Source organism: Tasmannia lanceolata, unplaced genomic scaffold, assembly GCF_043159265.1.
Source record: "Tasmannia lanceolata isolate RefF3 unplaced genomic scaffold, GAP_Taslan_0.1 ptg000012l, whole genome shotgun sequence".
NCBI lineage: Eukaryota > Viridiplantae > Streptophyta > Magnoliopsida > Canellales > Winteraceae > Tasmannia > Tasmannia lanceolata.
Genome location: NW_027518689.1, coordinates 52,630,934 through 52,648,622, shown reverse-complemented (window position 1 = coordinate 52,648,622; position 17,689 = coordinate 52,630,934). Strand labels below are relative to the sequence as shown.

At 41.0% G+C, this 17,689-nt stretch overlaps 2 protein-coding genes across 6 annotated transcripts in view; one reads left to right on the top strand and one right to left on the bottom strand.

Moving 5' to 3' along the window:
* Positions 1–918: 918 nt before the first annotated feature.
* Positions 919–2,135, top strand: LOC143888935 (uncharacterized). Its single transcript, XM_077393315.1, has 2 exons — positions 919–1,825; positions 1,909–2,135. Exons 1-2 carry the CDS (start codon positions 919–921, stop codon positions 2,133–2,135), a joined length of 1,134 nt encoding a protein of 377 aa, XP_077249430.1.
* Positions 2,136–11,277: 9,142 nt separating this feature from the next.
* The window catches only part of LOC143888445 (COP9 signalosome complex subunit 2-like), a 61,200-nt gene continuing 54,788 nt past the window's right edge, over positions 11,278–17,689 (bottom strand). Inside the window, exons 7-13 of one of the 5 annotated variants that reach the window (XM_077392874.1) lie at positions 13,709–13,896; positions 13,549–13,617; positions 13,118–13,208; positions 12,881–13,015; positions 12,332–12,444; positions 12,136–12,242; positions 11,278–11,580 (exon numbers count right to left, since the gene is read on the bottom strand). In XM_077392874.1, coding sequence (XP_077248989.1) covers positions 12,152–12,242; positions 12,332–12,444; positions 12,881–13,015; positions 13,118–13,208; positions 13,549–13,617; positions 13,709–13,896 — 687 coding nt within the window. In that variant the 3' untranslated portion in view covers positions 11,278–11,580; positions 12,136–12,151. Of the gene's footprint in view, positions 11,581–11,734; positions 12,243–12,331; positions 12,513–12,880; positions 13,016–13,117; positions 13,209–13,548; positions 13,618–13,708; positions 13,897–17,689 lie in introns of those variants that run through there. The other 4 variants (XM_077392875.1, XM_077392873.1, XM_077392877.1 and 1 more) reach the window with 4 other exon arrangements.

Sequence of the window (17,689 nt, the reverse complement as noted above, 5' to 3'; positions counted from 1 at the left end):
AATGCGCCGGATCATGTGTTCGACCTGAAGGAAGCGTTCCAGGTCCTAAGAGAGCATAACATGAAACTCAACCCAACAAAATGCACGTTCAGTGTTGCCGCTGGGAAATTCTTGGGGTTCATGGTAAGCCAAAGAGGAATAGAAGCAAACCCAGAGAAAATCAGGGCGGTAGTGGAACTGAATCCACCAACCACCATAAGGGAAGTACAATGGCTTACCGGAATGGTGGCTGCATTGGGGTGCTTCATCTCGGAATCCGTGGAAAGATGTCTACCCTTCTTCAATACAATCAAAGGGATCAAAACGGCCCCTCTGGACACCAGAGTGTCAGGCAACGTTTGAGGAGTTGAAGCAGTACCTAGCCTCCCCGCCGCTGTTAACCAAGCCGGAGCCGGGAGAAGAATTGGTACTATACCTGTCGGTGAGCCCGATGGCATTGGCAGCGGTACTTATTCGAGAAGAGCACAACCAACACAAACCAATCTATTACGTCAGTAAGGTCCTGCACGAGGCTGAAGTAAGGTACAAGCGGGTAGAAAAGTTGGCATATGCTCTCATTATGGCGGCCAGAAAGCTGAGGCCGTATTTTCAAGCACACACAATAAAGGTCATGACGGATCAACCACTCAGACAGATCATCCACAGGTGTACACTTCAGGGTGGCTTGTCAAGTGGGTAGTGGAGGTCAACGAGTTTTTATATCCGGTATCTACCGAGGCCAGCGATAAAAGCTCAAATGCTGGCAGATTTTGTCACAGAATGCACCTTGCCGATGCAAATTGTGACCCAAAGTACAGAAGCAAACCAATCTCTGAGTGAAAAGGATACGACTACCCCAATGGCCCGATCCCAAGAAAGATCAAGTCGACCCTTGGACAGGGAAGTCCTGACCCCATTGAGGGGCAGAGTCATGAAGATATGGATCAACCTTCGAATGCAGAACTCATAATTACACCTGGGGAGCAAGAACAGGAAGAAACTCACCTCAACAAAGACGAGTTGAAAGAGCCTGAAAGGGGAAGTCAATCAGATAAGGAACCACTCTGGAAGTTGTATGTGAACGGGTCTTCAAACAAGCTAGGCAGTGGAGCTGGCCTGATTCTTACCGGGCTCGAAAACTTCGTCATGGACTATGTGGTAAGGTTTGGATCTCACACATCTAAAAACAAGGCGGAATACGAAGCTCTCATCGCCGGAATAAACCTGGCAATCCAGACTCGTGCCCAAAGACTGAAAGCATACTGCGATTCCCAACTGGTCGTCAACCAAATTCAAGGAACGTACGAGGCCCGCGATGAGCGAATGATCAAATACCTGGCAAAAGTCCGCCGCATGGCTGACAAATTCAGAAGCTTCAAGGTCGTTAAGATCCCAAGAATGGAGAATACAAAGGCAGATGTGCTTTCCAAATTAGCAGCCTCCGGTTACACCGCTCTCGGGAGCATATGCATGGAATTTCTGAAGAAGTCCAGCATTGAGAACGAGATCGTCGAAATAATGCAGGTCGATGATGAGCCATGCTGGATGGACGAAATCATGAATTACTTGCGTGAAGGGAAACTTCCTGAAGAAAAGAAAGAAGCACGCAAAGTAATCCAGAGAGCAACCAGGTTTTCCCTTGATGGTGAGAACCTATACAAACGGTCGTACACCCTCCCATACATGAAATGCCTCCGGCCGAGTGATGCATCATATGCCTTACAAGAGACTCACGAGGGAATCTGTGGGGAACACTTGGGGGGCAAGGCCCTGACCATCAAGATGCTTTTGAGAGGCTTGTATTGGCCGACCTTGATGCAAGACGCGTTGGACCTCGTTAAAAGATGTGAAAAAATGTCAAAAATCTCTCCTCCATCCACCAGCCAGCTGTACCTATGGCTCTAATTGTCACTTCACTCCCTTTTGCAGTATGGGGGATGGACATTTTGGGACCTTTCCCACCAGCCTCCGGAGGACGTGAATTCGTCGTAGTCGCTATAGAATACTTTACCAAGTGGGTGGGGGATGAACTTCTGGCCAAGATCACGGAGCAGAACATACATACCTTCTTCTGGAAGTTAGTGATTTGCAAATTTGGGATACCCCGCGTCCTGATAACAGACAATGGTAAGCAGTTCGGAAACCGGAGCTTCTGAAGATTTTGTTCAGATCTGAGAATCGAACAACGGTTTACGTCTGTAGCACATCCCCAAATCAATGGGCAGATAGAGGTCACAAATTAGACCCTCCTCCAAGGGATCAAGAAGAGATTGGCTGAGAAAGCAGGGTGGTGGGCAGATGAACTGTACCACGCCCTGTGGGTGTACTGTACCACTCTGCGCATTGCAACGGGAGAATCACCCTTCAATTTGACTTTCGGAACTGAGGCAGTAATCCCCGTTGACATCGGCGTCCCATCTCCTCGAATCACTAGCTTCAGCGAGCAGTTTGACATCGGCGTCCCATCTCCTCGAATAATGATAAGTGAATCATTTTCTGCCCAACGGTTTGGGGATTTGCTAGCATCCATCGCAGAAGGCATTTCGTAGATGGTCTATCTCATGTCAAACCAGCCACCTCGTGAATGACGACAAAATCTGCTAAAAAGTGAGCCTCTGTGGCTGGTCTGACATGCGACTGACCATCTGCGAAATGCCTTTTGCAATGGACGCTAGCAAATCCCTTTTTTGTTTGTTTCGGTGAAAGTTAGCATAAATTCGATCGAACTCGTGGTCGTTCCGGCAGTTCTTGAGGTCATTTCGGTGAACTCAGGGTCGTTCCGACAGATCTTGAGGTCATTTCGGTGAACTCAGGGTCATTCAGGAAAACTCATGCTCGTTTCGGCCGAACTTGGTGTCATCTCAGTCTAACCTGGGTCATCTTGATCTAACTCGGGGTTGTTCCGGTCCATCCGAGATGAACTCGAGAAAAAATCGAGATGACCCTGAGTCAGACCAAGATGACCTTGTGTTCGGCCAATTCTAGGCCAAGTTCGAGGAAAGTCTTTTATGCTTATTAGTTTGTATCATATTTTAGATATTTAGTCAGCATTTAGGCATTATTTTTTGACAAGCAATTAGATTTTACTTTAGAGTGTTTTTATTGAATGTGTGTTTTAGCGGTAATCAAAGTAATTAAAATTATTTAAGTCAGATTATGAATCTAGAGTGTGTTTTTTATATGTAGGTGTGTTAACAGTAATTATGGATGTTTTTACAATTTTGTACTGAATTCAGTTGTATATTGTTGTTTGGAGAGATCATTACGTGCAATTATATGATAGAACTTCTTCTTATATTCCTACACAATATTGTTCCCTTGCATGAGATTTTGTAGCTGCTGGAACAATAGACGAGTATAGTTGCAAGGAAGAAATTCCAACTTCATCTTCTTCTTCAGCTTAACCAATGAAGCAAACTTTTCCTTTCCTTACTTGTGCCTGGTTAACTTTATTTGTTACTACCATGCAGCGGCGCACCCCCTAAGGTGTGTGGTAATCAAAGGGAGCACTTGATCATCGGTGATATACTTAAACTCTATCACCTCCTCTATTAAAGTGTATGCCGTAAAAGCAAGTTGTTGTATTAAAACTATTATTTTAATGAGACTATATATTGTTTCATGACATCTATTGGGTACTATAAAGGAGTGTTTGATGTGCTTCTTGACGTACGTTTGTCCTTAGGCAACATTGTAGGATTGGCCATGCACATAAAGCTTATGTGGTGGGGAGACATGACCTTCCGGTTCTTTACAGACCTAGAAGTTCCTGTTGGGGTTGAGATTGGGCATCTCGTACCTATACACAATCTGCATCAGACCTGCCTCCATACATGCATTGGGGTGGCTTATCTTGGTCACTGGTGTAGTGGACCCTAAGCAGGTAGAATGTATGCAATGAATGGTTCACGCATTGAATGGATCACTTTATAGAATAGATGTGGATGAGGATATGTATAAGGTTATTCTGTCAGTTAAAACCCTTTATTATGTCCTTAGACCTGAGAGGTCGTTTTGGTCTGTGGACACGCATTATGGCTTTGGTCTATCTCAGAGTAGGTCCTAGTTTGAGATTGCTTACGGGTAGTGCTTGGTCATCGGGTAACCCGTGAGATCAATAATGATGCCTAATAAGGAATCCTCCACCTCTCTCATAGACAAAATTCATTTACACTTTTGACCTCAGCTAGGCCTTTAAATAATGGCTGACCAGCTGGTTTGATAAGTTGTTAATAAAAAGATTTGCTTAAAAGAAATGGTTTTTTTCAAGGTGTTTGAAAATGCATTTGCGAGCTTGAGCTGATTGAAAGAAAGGTATACCTTTGAGTTGGCCCGGGGGTAATTGATGTTCACCCCCCGTATGACTCAACTAGGTAAATGAGGATTGGAGGACGGATGTAAAAAATAGATGTGATTAGGGGTATTTTGATCTACTTGTCATCTTCCAGATAATGTCTTGGTAGGGACCACTTGCCTAATGCAATCGCAGTTGGACTACTTGCATGAGATTACTGTGAGGGCCATTGTGTTCAAGATCGACCATCGGATCCCTGCATCGATTCCACTCATGACTTGCTTGACAATTAAGGATTGTGGGACGATCCGAGTTCCAAATTTGATAATACCCATGGAATGGATTGGATCCACTTTTTGAGATACAAGGAGAAGGTGTACCAAACACCAAACATAGGGTGCGTACTTGTTTATTAGAGGAGATACACCATACTTATGGTGTGTACATGTTTTAATTAACATGTTCTTAATTGATGCTTAAATCCTATCGGTTGGGAGTTAAGTGAAATTCTATTGGCTAGTTTTATCTTGTTTCCTATTGGTTAGAATTTAAAAAGGAGGGAGAATTCTAATTGGAAAAGGATTTCTAATTTCATAGAATCCTATTTGGATTTGGAAACTAATAAATATGGAAAAATTGTTTTTCACTATGTCTGTGTTTTTGTATGTAGAAACAAAAGAGTTTTATTTTAAAAGGTTTCCAAAACCATCAAGGATTCTAGGTGGAAACGAATTCCTCATTGGAGTTCTATAAAAACGGCATCAAGGGCTGGACGGTTTTCACTCTAGACTCTCTCATTTTGACTTGAACAAAACGTCCAAGCTCTCCCTCAAGTTCGTTTCACTCTCTCTTTTAGTTCTTTGGAAGAACAAGCCAAAGAGAATTCAATTGGGATTGGATCTCAAAGAAGTCAGGGTCCCAGCAGATGTGCCACAAAAATTTGGTGGCATTCGGTCTAAAAGGGTGCTCCAGCACAATCGATCAGTGCGATTGTGGTGTGTGTGGGGCATGTGGAGCGTGTGATACGTGTGTGTGCGGTCATGCCAGCCTTTCTTGAAGCAAGAAACCTGAAACTCAATTCGAGGGGTTCGACGATCGAAATGTTTCCATCCCCTGGGATTGGATTTCAGGCGATTGAGAAGAGGGGAACAACACTTCTTCCTTGGTCTCCTCTGCCTTTGCACAGATGGAAAGGACTTTTTTGGTACATGCACGACGCTAAATGCAAGGGTGTTGACACACGCTAAATGTGAACGACTTGCGACTAGTCGATGCTCTTAGAACGCAAACGACTCTCAGGGTCGACAGACCGTCCGGCACAAATGAGACGCCAGTGCGAAGGATAGTTGAATTAAAGGGACAGACTCACCTTGGAAGATGAATGCATTGCTTCCTTAATCCAGAAAAAGCTACAGCCACAGAAAAGTAAAGATACAAGTGCTAGAAAAGTAGACATAAAAAAAGCTAATACATGTTTGAATTTGGTTATGGGACCTCTTCCTTAGAGACAGATGCCTACTTATATAGCTTTATTGAAGTAACTGCTCCTCATTATTTCAAGTTCTCTTGGAGGGAACTTTTTGGTAACTACCCATGCTAGGTTCCCTTATTCTTATGTCCTCCCTTGTATAGGTGGTTATCATTCACCTTCCCACGATTGGCAACTGTTGTGCCACATCCTTGAATCAATCCAACTAGATGGTGTCTTGATAAGTCGGCCACATTTGATCGATGGCTCTTTAGAAATAAACGTGCTCTGAAGAAAAATCTTCAATAACTGTCGGTCCTTCTTGGCTCTAGTATATGCACATTGTTCCACATGTCCACCAGATGCCAACATGGCGTATAACTCTGTGGGACCCCGATTTCGAGGTGGGACGGCGGGATGAGACCCGGCTGGCCTCTCGATCTTCCACACGAGTTGGAGAGCTCTAATGCGGTTCTCTCAAAGTAGTGCCCTCACGGCATGAGTCTATGGCGTGTGAGATACCTCTTGATTCGGAGTAAGAACTCGGAACCAAGACGTACCTAAATATAAAGAAGAGTCGCCACCCAGGAAGTAGGCCTGGAACCCATAAAGTACTCTGTGCAACGGATAACCAGAGAAGAAAATGTTACGTGCCTAGGAACCCTACTCGTAACCAGGCACGAACCTTTTCTTCTCTAGTTATCCGTTGCACATAGTACTTTATGGGTTCCAGGCCTACTTCTTGGATGACGACTCTTCTTTATAATTAGGTACATCTTGGTTCCGAGTTCTTACTTCGAATCAAAAGGTATCGCACACGCCATAGTCTCATGCTGTGAGGGCACTACTTTGAGAGAGCCGCAACGGAGCTCTCCTACTCGTGTGGAAGATCGAGAGGCCTGCGGGGTCTCATCCCGCCGTCCCACCTCGAGATCGAGGTCCCACAAACTCATTAACTCAGTCCAAATGGACTGCCACTTGATAATTCAGTCGTTTATGACCGATTAAACCCCAAAATGAGTGTAGCTAATAATGAGTGGTCGTATAAATCCGTATTTTTCAAAAAGTATGGTATGGCCCACACCACAGGTACATTAGATCATCCTATGGATTGGGCCGTGCCGTACTTTTTGAAAAATACGGGTTTATACGGACACACATCATATAAAATCTCATATGGAGATTTGATACACATATATTTTCAAGGATATTAGGGCTAGAAGTTTACACTGGGCCCACTTGTTGTATTATTAAAACCATTTATATGTTAGGTCTTGCTATGGATTGGTCATATACCAAAATTAAGGTTGCAACTTGGGTAGGATTTTACCAGAGCCACATCGACCTGACCTGAAAATAACATGGGTTTGGTTTAGAAATCATGGGTCTTGGGTTGGGTCGGGATTTAGGTTGAAAAACTCGACCAAACTTTCTTTGTTAAATTTATACACTTGATGACATAAATTTAGAGATTTTTGGTGTGGAGATTTATTGTTTTCTACCTTCTTTGAAATTAGTCATTATCTTACGCTAAAAAATAAAAACTTGGCCGGACGCGACCTGACCCGAGATAGGATCGGGTTTATGAATATCGGGATTTCTCATAAAAATTAAACCCTGACCAACCCGAGATAATTTCTTGCGTAGGGTACGGTAACCCGACCTGCCCCAACCGAGCTGCAACCCTAATTTAAGTCCCCTCCTATCAAGTGATTCTAGCCCTTCAATTTGTGATCGTTAAATGGATGGCAAGAAAATAAAGAATCCACCATATGTATTCACATGCACAACTTGAAAGGTTAGAGTCGACCAGGGAGAGTTGATTTTGATGCATGACCTATCCATACCTAGGCCTTTTGGATAAATAGTTTGGATTATATTCATTATGTTATAATTTTGGCTAGATATCGTCACTAATGATTACACAAATCCAGCTTGTCTTTTTCTTCTTTCATCGGCTTGTGAGAGCTTTTCGGAACTGTAATGGCCTTTTGACAGCTGCTTAAAAAAATAAAAGACCAGAAGAGTTGGTGCAATTATTAAAACATGATAGTGACAATATCAGTAGCCAAAATTATAACATAATGAATATAATGTCGACATTCTACAGTCTTGTAGAGACTCTAGAATTGCACCAACTCTTCTGGTCTTTTATTTTTTAAGCAGCTGTCAAAAGGCAATTACAGTTCGGAAAAGCTCTCACAAGCCAATGGAAAGAAGAAAAAGAGAAGCTGGATTTGTGTAATCATCAGTGACAATTTAGTAGCCAAAATTATAACATAATGAATATAATGTCGACATTCTAGATCCTCCGGGGCCCTATGGACACAAGTGTCGCTATTGACGACGATGTGGTAGGGCCAGTCTTATTTTTCACACCTTCGGATTTTGTCTGCATGGTGGGCCCAATTGTTAAATGATCCAAACCATTTATCTGTTTAATTATCTGAACCGTTTGCATGGAAGTGCTTTCTAGGGTTGAATTTATCCTCGATAGTAATGGACGAGGCTTGTATCCGTGGATGGATGTTATCCTAGAAAATCTAACCTACAATCAAACCACCATAAGATTTAGTAAACTTTGTCTAATCATTGATATGTCATATCGTTTTAATCCATGCTATAAGATAGAATATGGAAAGCTATTTATCTTGGCACGCATACGTAGGGCATTTTTTTCTCAAGCTTCTTTTATCATTAGAGCTTGGCTGCTCCCAAAAAGCTCTAAGCAGCCACTCTATTAAGTCCATGTTTGGCAACCGAGGATTTTTTACCCTTGTAATTTTGTTTGTCAAGGGGTGAGTTAGGGCTAGGGAGGATGGGGGATGAGGAGACTTGAGATCACATGACCAAGGAGATAGTAAGTTATGGCTACAAAACAGGAAAAAAAAGACGTTGGATCTGGATTAGAGTTTTTCTTTCCCTTGTTTTCCAGCCTTTTCTCACTCTCTCCCACATTCGTGCCCTCTACTCTCTCTCCATCTCCCATCCTATCTTAGCCTCTCTCACCACATGATGAACTAAAATTCCATGGCAAAAATATTCATGGCAGCCAAATATGGTCTTATACTCTCCTAGGCTGCATATTTTACATCTCTTCCAATCTGACTACTACCTCTGTCGTTCCACTATTCTTGGTGTTGATCAACAAGCTGAGGCCATTCAATGTACTATCTTTCAAGCATGGCTAAACCCTCAGAATTTCCCATATTTTGAGATCATTGGATCGATTTTGTGCACCCATTTACTCTCCTAAGGATGGATTGAGTGGCTATGAAACTTGGATTGGTTCTGAGTTCACTGCTCTTGCCCCCCTAGATGGAAGATGATAAGGTTACTTTGCTATCGCACGGCTTTGATTATGTATGCCTCCTATGACTGTCCCATTCCTCTTTCTATATTGACTAGATGAAAGGCGAAGATTGGGGCACTGAGGTGGGACGGCTCCAAATGAAATGGAGGTTGAATTACAATCCAAGAAGAAGGCTCTTGAAAGTTTAAAATGATTGATCTCTTTCTATCCTCGGCATGCTGGAAAAGTAAGAGGATGGGTCCTAGAGACTTTGCTCTCACCATACAACTTCGTTGGGAGTCATGGGCCACATAGACTTTTCTCTTACCATGAGAAGAAGTTTGAGAAAAAAATGGAGAAGTAAGAAAAAATGGAGAAGTAAGAAAAAATCATGGGTACTTGATACTTGACCTAACAGCAAGGTTGAAGTCTGAAAAGTGTTGGGAAAAATTCTGGCTTTTTGAGACTTTGATCACACCAAGGACTTTGCTAGAAATACATGGGTCCTTGATATATGACTGCTGTCATGTTACTCTATTGGAGGCCATATTTGTGTCTTGAAAACCATGTACATGAGATAAAAGTAGTATATTGCAAAGAAGAGATGATGAAAAGATCATCAGCCCAAGGCCATAAATAACAATGAAATGATGAAAGATAACAACTGAAAATCACGAAAGATCACTCAATGGTTCAGGACCTTTAGTGATGATCAATCAATAATGAAATGATGAACTATCATTGACTCAGTTTTTTTTTTTTTTTTTTTTTTTTTAAATTGACAAATATTTTCATACTAGCAAAATTTACATGGGGACCTTGCCCAGGAGCATTCTCCTTGGCCCAAAAAAAAAGCATATTACCCCTCGTACTACCCCTTACATTACCCAATAGCCTCCATCATAACGAATCCATCATTCACTCAGTTTTAATGATGGTCAATCAACAAATAGAAATGATATGATCAATCAGCAATTGAAATGATGAAAGATCATCAGCTCATCCGAGTAAAATATCCATGGGTGTAAAATCCTTATTAGAGTAAAATTTCTATAGATAACTCAAGTATTGGAGTAAAATATTTATCGACTTGAAATCAAAATATCAATCTGTTTAAATTTGAGTTTCTTTCTTCCCATGGAATAAAACATCTATTAACATAAATTTTACATCGAATTATAATATCAAATTGTCTTAAAATGAGCTAGTTATCCCCATTAGAGTGAAATATCCATGACTTTAAATCACTATTCAAGTAAAGTATCTATCAGCATAAAATCTGAATCAGGTGGGTAATATTCATGGAACTAACCATTTCAAAAATTATTCATGGAACTAAATGCGTAACACGTAATATAATTTTTGTGATGGTGACCAAAAACCTTTTTATAAATTTTATAGGGCGATGATATTGTCACCCCCCCTAAATTACGCATTCGCTCCCCTTTTGGCTTGATTTGACGTCAAAAAGCATTAATAAGGGGGGCGAATGCGTACGCAGGGGGGGTGACTATCATCGCCCATTTTATAATGTTGATAAAATGTTTTTTCTTGTGTTCTTAGATCATGGTCCAAATCCGAATGACTGGATTCAAACACCGTGGCTCTGTTTGGTTTCAAGCATTTACCTCATACAACAGTGGTGTAAGTAGTCAACATAAAGGAGACAGGCATTGTATTTACCTGGAGCTTACGTCATAGAATAGTGGTAAGCAGTGTTTTTGGTTGTCAGCCTCATAAAGTAGCGGGAGTTATGAGTAGCGGGAGGGAGTATCATTACCAACAGGGAGGGGGGGGTGGTTGTGTGTGTTGGAGAATGAGAAAGAGAGAAAAAACATCATTCCTAAGAGAGTAAAAACCACCATTTTATGTCTTTTTAGCTTGAATTTTATTGAGAGGAGAAAGGAGTGACACTTCAGCAAATAAGCAATGATTTACCAGGAGACATCCCAGGAATTTCAATACTATATTGGCAACCAAACAAGGAATTTTGTTGATGTGGCACTCAAATGCCAAGCAAAACCCCATAAGCCACCCCGGCTTTTGTGCAACCAAGATATGGCCCGAGGAATTCTCCTATAAAGATCCGAGTGGATCACGACCACCTGGACATGCTGTAATTAGATCAAAATCCGGCATTGACACCATTACCAAGGAGACAACTAACCTTGGGTAAGGTATGGGACCTGCCCAGAGTGATATGGCTTGTAAGTAATAAAATAAGGGAAATGATATCAGCACAATCATATTTTGATATTTTCACAAACAATCTTGTCTTTTACTATTAAAAGAGCTGTCAAAAGGTTATTACATTTCTCAGAGAACTCTCAGGAGCCAATTAAACAAGAAAAGACAGCTGGGTCTGTGCAAATATCAAAATATGGTTGTGCTGATAAAATTTCCCTAAAATAAATAAGCATCCATGTGCACTGATTGAGGTGTCTGCAGGACCCACACATCATTCCCCCCCCCTCGTTCCTCTAAATATGGCTGAACATAAGTCATGCACAGCAATCCGGATCATTCAACTGGTGGGCCCCATAGTAGCTGAATCATAAAAGAGCAGTGATCAAATTTCAATCAAAGCTTGCAGTGAGTGCTGTCCACTTACCCCGTCTACATTTACTGTGTTTTCAGGAACCAAAAATACCCACAAGCCTACTTGAATTTTCTATCAAATAGGCACAAATCAAATGGACCATTGACAAAAAGCATGGAGATCATGTCGATGGACTTTGATTGACAATTTCATGAAAACAGAATAATACTTGTTTCTAAAAATGGCCCCTCATCTAGGACTAACAAACAGTAGAAAATAAGCTATTTTTGGACTAAACACCTACTAAAATATCTGACTTCCATTGAGCGACAGACTCTGTTTACATTATACACACCTACATCAAATTCGCAATCAAAACAGAATCCAACTGCACGTAAACTTGCACAAATTCCCTTATAATAGAAATTCCTCTTGTTATTCACAGCTTGTGTAACTCTGCAATGATGTATAATATGGGATCTGGGAATCAATATAAAGTCCACTCCCCATTTCAAACTACAATGGGATACAGCAAAACTGGAGCTCTTAAACAGAGAATGTACCTGTACTTCTTGGATCTCATCCTAGTCTATTTGAGATGGTTTGGTAAAGGGACTTAAGCTGTGTGTTCCATTTGTCCATGGCGGCGTATTTTTTCATCCCCTTCGACCTGCAAGACGGGCTTTTTCAGTATGTCTTACACATGAGCTCCTTTAGTGGAATGAAGATGAGATGTATAAGAGAGAATTGAATTTTCACCTGTTGCCACACTCCAAGAGCCGGTTCATTTGATCAATATGCCCGTGAACACGATTATCCAATATTAGGGAGACAAGAAGAGACTCGACATCTTTTTCAGGGACATTGAGCTCCTATACGTTAACACCACAGTTCACCAGTAGCTAGAGATAAGAACCTGAGCTTTTAATGGCAACAAGAACTACACGAGATTCACAAAGCAGAAAAGAATGATACAAAATCATATCTTCTAAAAGATGGATGGGCACTTGTTTGGAAACAGAATGAAAGAAACTGAAGGCCAAGTAACCAAGATAATGAGAAAAGTTAATTTAATTGAAGTAAAGATATAAAAAAAAAACAGTTTTTTTCTCATTTTTAGGTTAGAAAGATTAGTATTTGATTCAAACCCCCCCCCCCCCCCCCCCACCCCCAAAAAAAAAAAAGGGATTTTCCTGATTTATTACTACCTACATTTTGTTTCAATACAGTGGAACCAGTTTACAAAATTAATAAAAACAACGGTCACAAAGCAAATCTTGGCAGCATTCAGCAAATTACAACCATCACCTTCGAAATGAACAGAATTCGGATTCTTGTATACGGTTTGATGAGCTTTAGCAGTACTTGGGTTCTGATATTCTTCAACAGATCCTCAATATAAATCCAGATGAATGGATCATCCATGATCGTTCTCCGATTAGTCTAGACCAAAATTTTGCACAGCAACCACTTGAGAAAAAGAATACGGAAAGCATAACATGAGGAATATGCATATCAGAATATCATGCATAAGAAAATTTCAACCTTCAAAATTTTTTCAAACTCCAGTATCTCATTTCGTTGATACGCGGCTATCAAATTTGTCATTGCTAAGATTTCAGGGTCGTTTTTGTATCTGCGAGAAGGCCAAAATTAGTAACCAATAGATGCAAAACCAAGTCCAGCACCAAGCATGGATTGAAATTTCGGCAGAAAAGGACGGACTCCGAAAGTACCTAAATCCGGAATTTCAACTAAATTTTAAAATTTCCACCAAAATTTTAAGATTTCCATTAAAATTGCCGAAATTTCGGAAAATTTCAACCGAAATCCTGTAAAATACCAAAATTATTTTAAGAAAATTTACATGATTTAGGCCGAAATTTCCGTTTCTGCCACCGCCAAAACCGACACCGAAACCGAAATTTTAAACCTTGAGCACAAGAACATTTTTCATCAATGAAAGACGAACTTACGGCTTTGCCTCTTGCCCATCAAAAGGATTGACTTCAGATTCCATTAACATGTTAGCCAGAACCAAATATCTGTTCGGTAATGAAACAGAGATCAAGAGAACATGAGTGAAGGATGGCAACCAGTGGAAATATAGTAAATAAAATATCTGTAGATTCATACTTAAGGCATTGAATACGCCTCTGATTGCCGGCTTCATCGTAGTTTTTAAAAGCTTCAAAGAAATCAGTGGCTGCATCTGCCCATTGGCGCTCGGCCATATGCATTTTACCACCGCACTCATGAATTATTCCCATGATACGTGGATGGGGTATTGCTGATTTTATTGAAAGGGCTTTGTGGTACAGTTGCTGCCATGATTGCATTTGTTGAACAAGTTCAATTAATATGGTAAGTATGGAAATGCAAAATACATATATGAAAGAGAAACTGAAATCAGATACAAATGAAGATTAAACACAACTGAAATTTTCATTTCAAAAAAAAAAAAACACAACTGAAATTTTGACTTCCCCAGAATTAGATTTTTATTTGTTTATTTATTTGATAGGTAAGCTGGATTGAACCTGTGACCTCGAGGTTGTAAAACAAAGCCTTGACCAACTGAGCTAGAGGCTCATCCCCTAGTATTAGATTATTGATATTAACATTACCAGGAAAAAGAAAAAGAAAATAATTACATTGCTCAACTCACTGATGTCACACAACTAATCTTCTCATAAAATATTTTATAAATAGAATATAAAGTTGTATCTTAAATTTCACTGTGCCCTTTGCTCAACATACAAATATCACTTCCAAAGTCACACAACTAATCTCCTCTTATAAAGGATTTTATAAATAGGTGATAGAATGTGAAAAGTTGTAACTGTGCCCTTTGCTCAACATAGAAATATCACTTTGAAAACCCTGAAGGACAAGGTGGAATCTTGTTAACAATGAGCAATTTCAAACGAATGTATAATATATATATTTTTTTTTTGAAAAATGACATATATATTCATATTGGATAGATCCTTTCACCTTCTTCATGAAAATATTCTAAAGGATTCATTAGCCAACCCCAACTAGTTTGGGACGAAGGCTTAGTTGAGTTGAGTTGAGTTGAGTATATTCATATTGGATAAGATGTAAGAAGTGATGGGGACAAGTTGTCCCACCACATTAGATTACATCATAAAATACCATAGGAGCATTCTCCAATGGCCCAAAAGGATAAAAACATCAACAGATAAACCCCATAAACCCCAGATAGCCTTCCACCCTACTCCCCGAAAGTGCAAAATACTACCACTCATAACAAACATTGAAACCAAGACTCTCAACCAGACGAGTCTTCCAACACCTTATCTTCATCCACCCTCATATATGCAACCCCACCAAAGAACACAACAAAACGTTGACCGACCAGAGGACAGAAGAACCCAAGCAGCGAAAGGACCAACGTCCCTCAAGCCCACTCAAGAATCAAAACAAAACATCCCTTCAACCTTTCCATCTACACCATCACATGGTAGCAAATCAAAGAAGCACCTTCCCAAACACATCCAAAGAGGCAGCCCGTCAAAGGTCCCCAAAAACTGTATGTACAGCCATCAAAACGTTCTAATTAACTTGACAGGGATTTCAGATGCCTGCCTCCTTTACTAGGAGTCTTCCCTTTCTTCCCTTTCACAGCATCACGGCTCTCAATATCTAAGAACATCCTCTTTGTCTCGTCCAGACGTCCACATACTCCTCATAACCAATCCCCAAAAAAACTTCACATCTTCTTCATCTCCTTAAATTCTTCCAACAGCTCATTGTTTTCTTCCTCCACACTCTCCAAAACCGCTTCCCCCGACTCTTCATCATCACTTTGAAGACATGCTTTGATCTTGGCACTAAGATCCAAATCCATTGAGTCTCGAGATATCCCAATTTCTCCTTGTAAGACGACCCCATGAGTCCCTTACGTCTGCACTTGCAAGTCTTCGGTATTCTCTCCCTTCTGATTTTCACCTGCCATCCAAATCTTGTTACAAAAAAGGCAGTTCATAGAGCGGAACACAAGCCTTTTCCAGGCTTTTCTTCCCTATCATATCCATTATTTTTTCCTCCTTTCCTTTCGCCTCCTCTTGAAGCCTCTTCCATTGGAGCTTTAAGGTATTCCAGCACCACTACCTCCTTTATGAAAAGCTCTTGACGTTTCATCTTCCTTTCACTACCCACCCTGCCCTAGCCGCTTGAATCTCGATGAAGCACCCACTCTCATCCTATGATTACGATTGAAGGGTTCCTCAAAATTAGGGTTCTGAAACTCATCAACTGAGTTATCCCCAACGAGGACGAACCTTTTAAGTAGAGGGAGTAAACTCGACACTGACATTTTTCTTTCTCATCTGAAGAGAGGTCCACCGCTACTATTCTTTTTATAAGAGAACAAACCGCCTCTTTTGATCACTGGTTTTAGCTTTAATTTATTATTTTCCTTCTTCCCAAAAACTTTATGCCTGTTGAAGTCATCCCTTAACCGATAACCTTTTTAGCCCTGCATTGGGTCCCACAATAGCGCAGGCACAAACTTGACACGTTTTCTAGCCAGACGTGTGTCCAACACACCATGTTTCTTTTTCCCAAGTTTATCTTCATCGATTTGGTGTCTGGCAACCTTTTTCTTTGTCCAGGAAGAAAGCATATTTTCATCATTCTCTGCAGGACCTCCCTCCTCTCCCATCAACCGCTTACCCATTCGCCTCTGACCACATGTCTTAGCATTTAATCCAGGTCTCCTCGCCTTCTCATTGAGCCAATCACCTCCACCTCTAGTATTTGCCAGCCTCAACGTACCTGCTAAAGAACACACCGCCTGATTAGACCCCATTTCAAATTTGAATTTAGGTTTCCTCAACGGTCGACCCCTCCCCCCCCCCCCCCCCCCCCCCACTCTGGGGCCTCAGAAGGACTGGTTTCCCTATCCCCGCCTCATCAGAAACTTTCCCCGTTTCCGGCAATAATTTATCGGCGGAGGAAACTTTCAACGATTGAGAACTCGAATCATCCTCAGAGTTCTCAATAGCCGTTTTAGCATCAATTGAACTCGGAACCCCCATATTAGAATGACAATATTTACTAAATCCATAAGAAATTCCTTCATCTGAAACACCCACCACACCTATTAAATAGCATTTATTCTCAATGTTCACTCTAATAAATGGACTTAGAATTTCCATTTCGAGATGAGAACCTTCGCCGAGACAAAGGCCACACAATGGTCATGATGACATGATAATTTGACTTGGAGGACGAAGCCAAAAAACCTGCCTAGAGCCTCAATCGTTGTCACCGACCAAGCATCAAGTGGAATATCATAGAACCTAATCTAGATAGCCTTAGAACCAGTATCAAAATTCAGGTTCCATGGATGCAAGGATGAGACCCAGCGCATCTCCCCCTCCGATTCAAACCAAAATAAAATCTCCTTGTCACTGATTGCAATAGGTTTTGCAAGGCCTGGCATTTTCTATAATTTCTTAGCCCATTCCCAGATTTCCTCAAGTTTCCAGCCTCCCCTTTCTATGCACCCCACAAGGAACATTTTAAGCAGTTCCCTGCGATCCTCTATCTCTTGTCCAACAAATTAATCTCCGGGAATCTCCCATCAAGACCTGAATCTCTAAACTCCTACTCCCATCTGTTGCCGAGTACCACTCCATTAGAATCACTAGAAGTTATTTCTTTGACTCTATTTACCCCTTTGTTGTAAATTTCGTTTCGGATGAAACGTTTCGGTTTCGTTCCGAAAACGAAACGAAATCCTCAAAATTTCGTTTCGGTTTAAATTTCGGTAAATTTAGGTGATTTCGGACTAAATTTTCCGAAATCTGGAATTTCGTCCGAAATTGACGAAATTCCAGATTTCGTCTGAAATTGCCCATAACGGCTAGTTTTGACTTTTTCACAAAAATTACCACAATGCCCCTGTAACGGCTATTTTGGCTTTTTTACTGTTTTAGCCCCAAAATGTGACCGTTTATAGCCGTTTTATAGCTGTTGGGAATGGTATTTTCGTCATTTCCACTTATACAAACCATTAAACCTCTATAAATACCCTTTCCCCACCAACTTCTCCTCCACCTTCGCATACATCTCTCATTCCTTCTC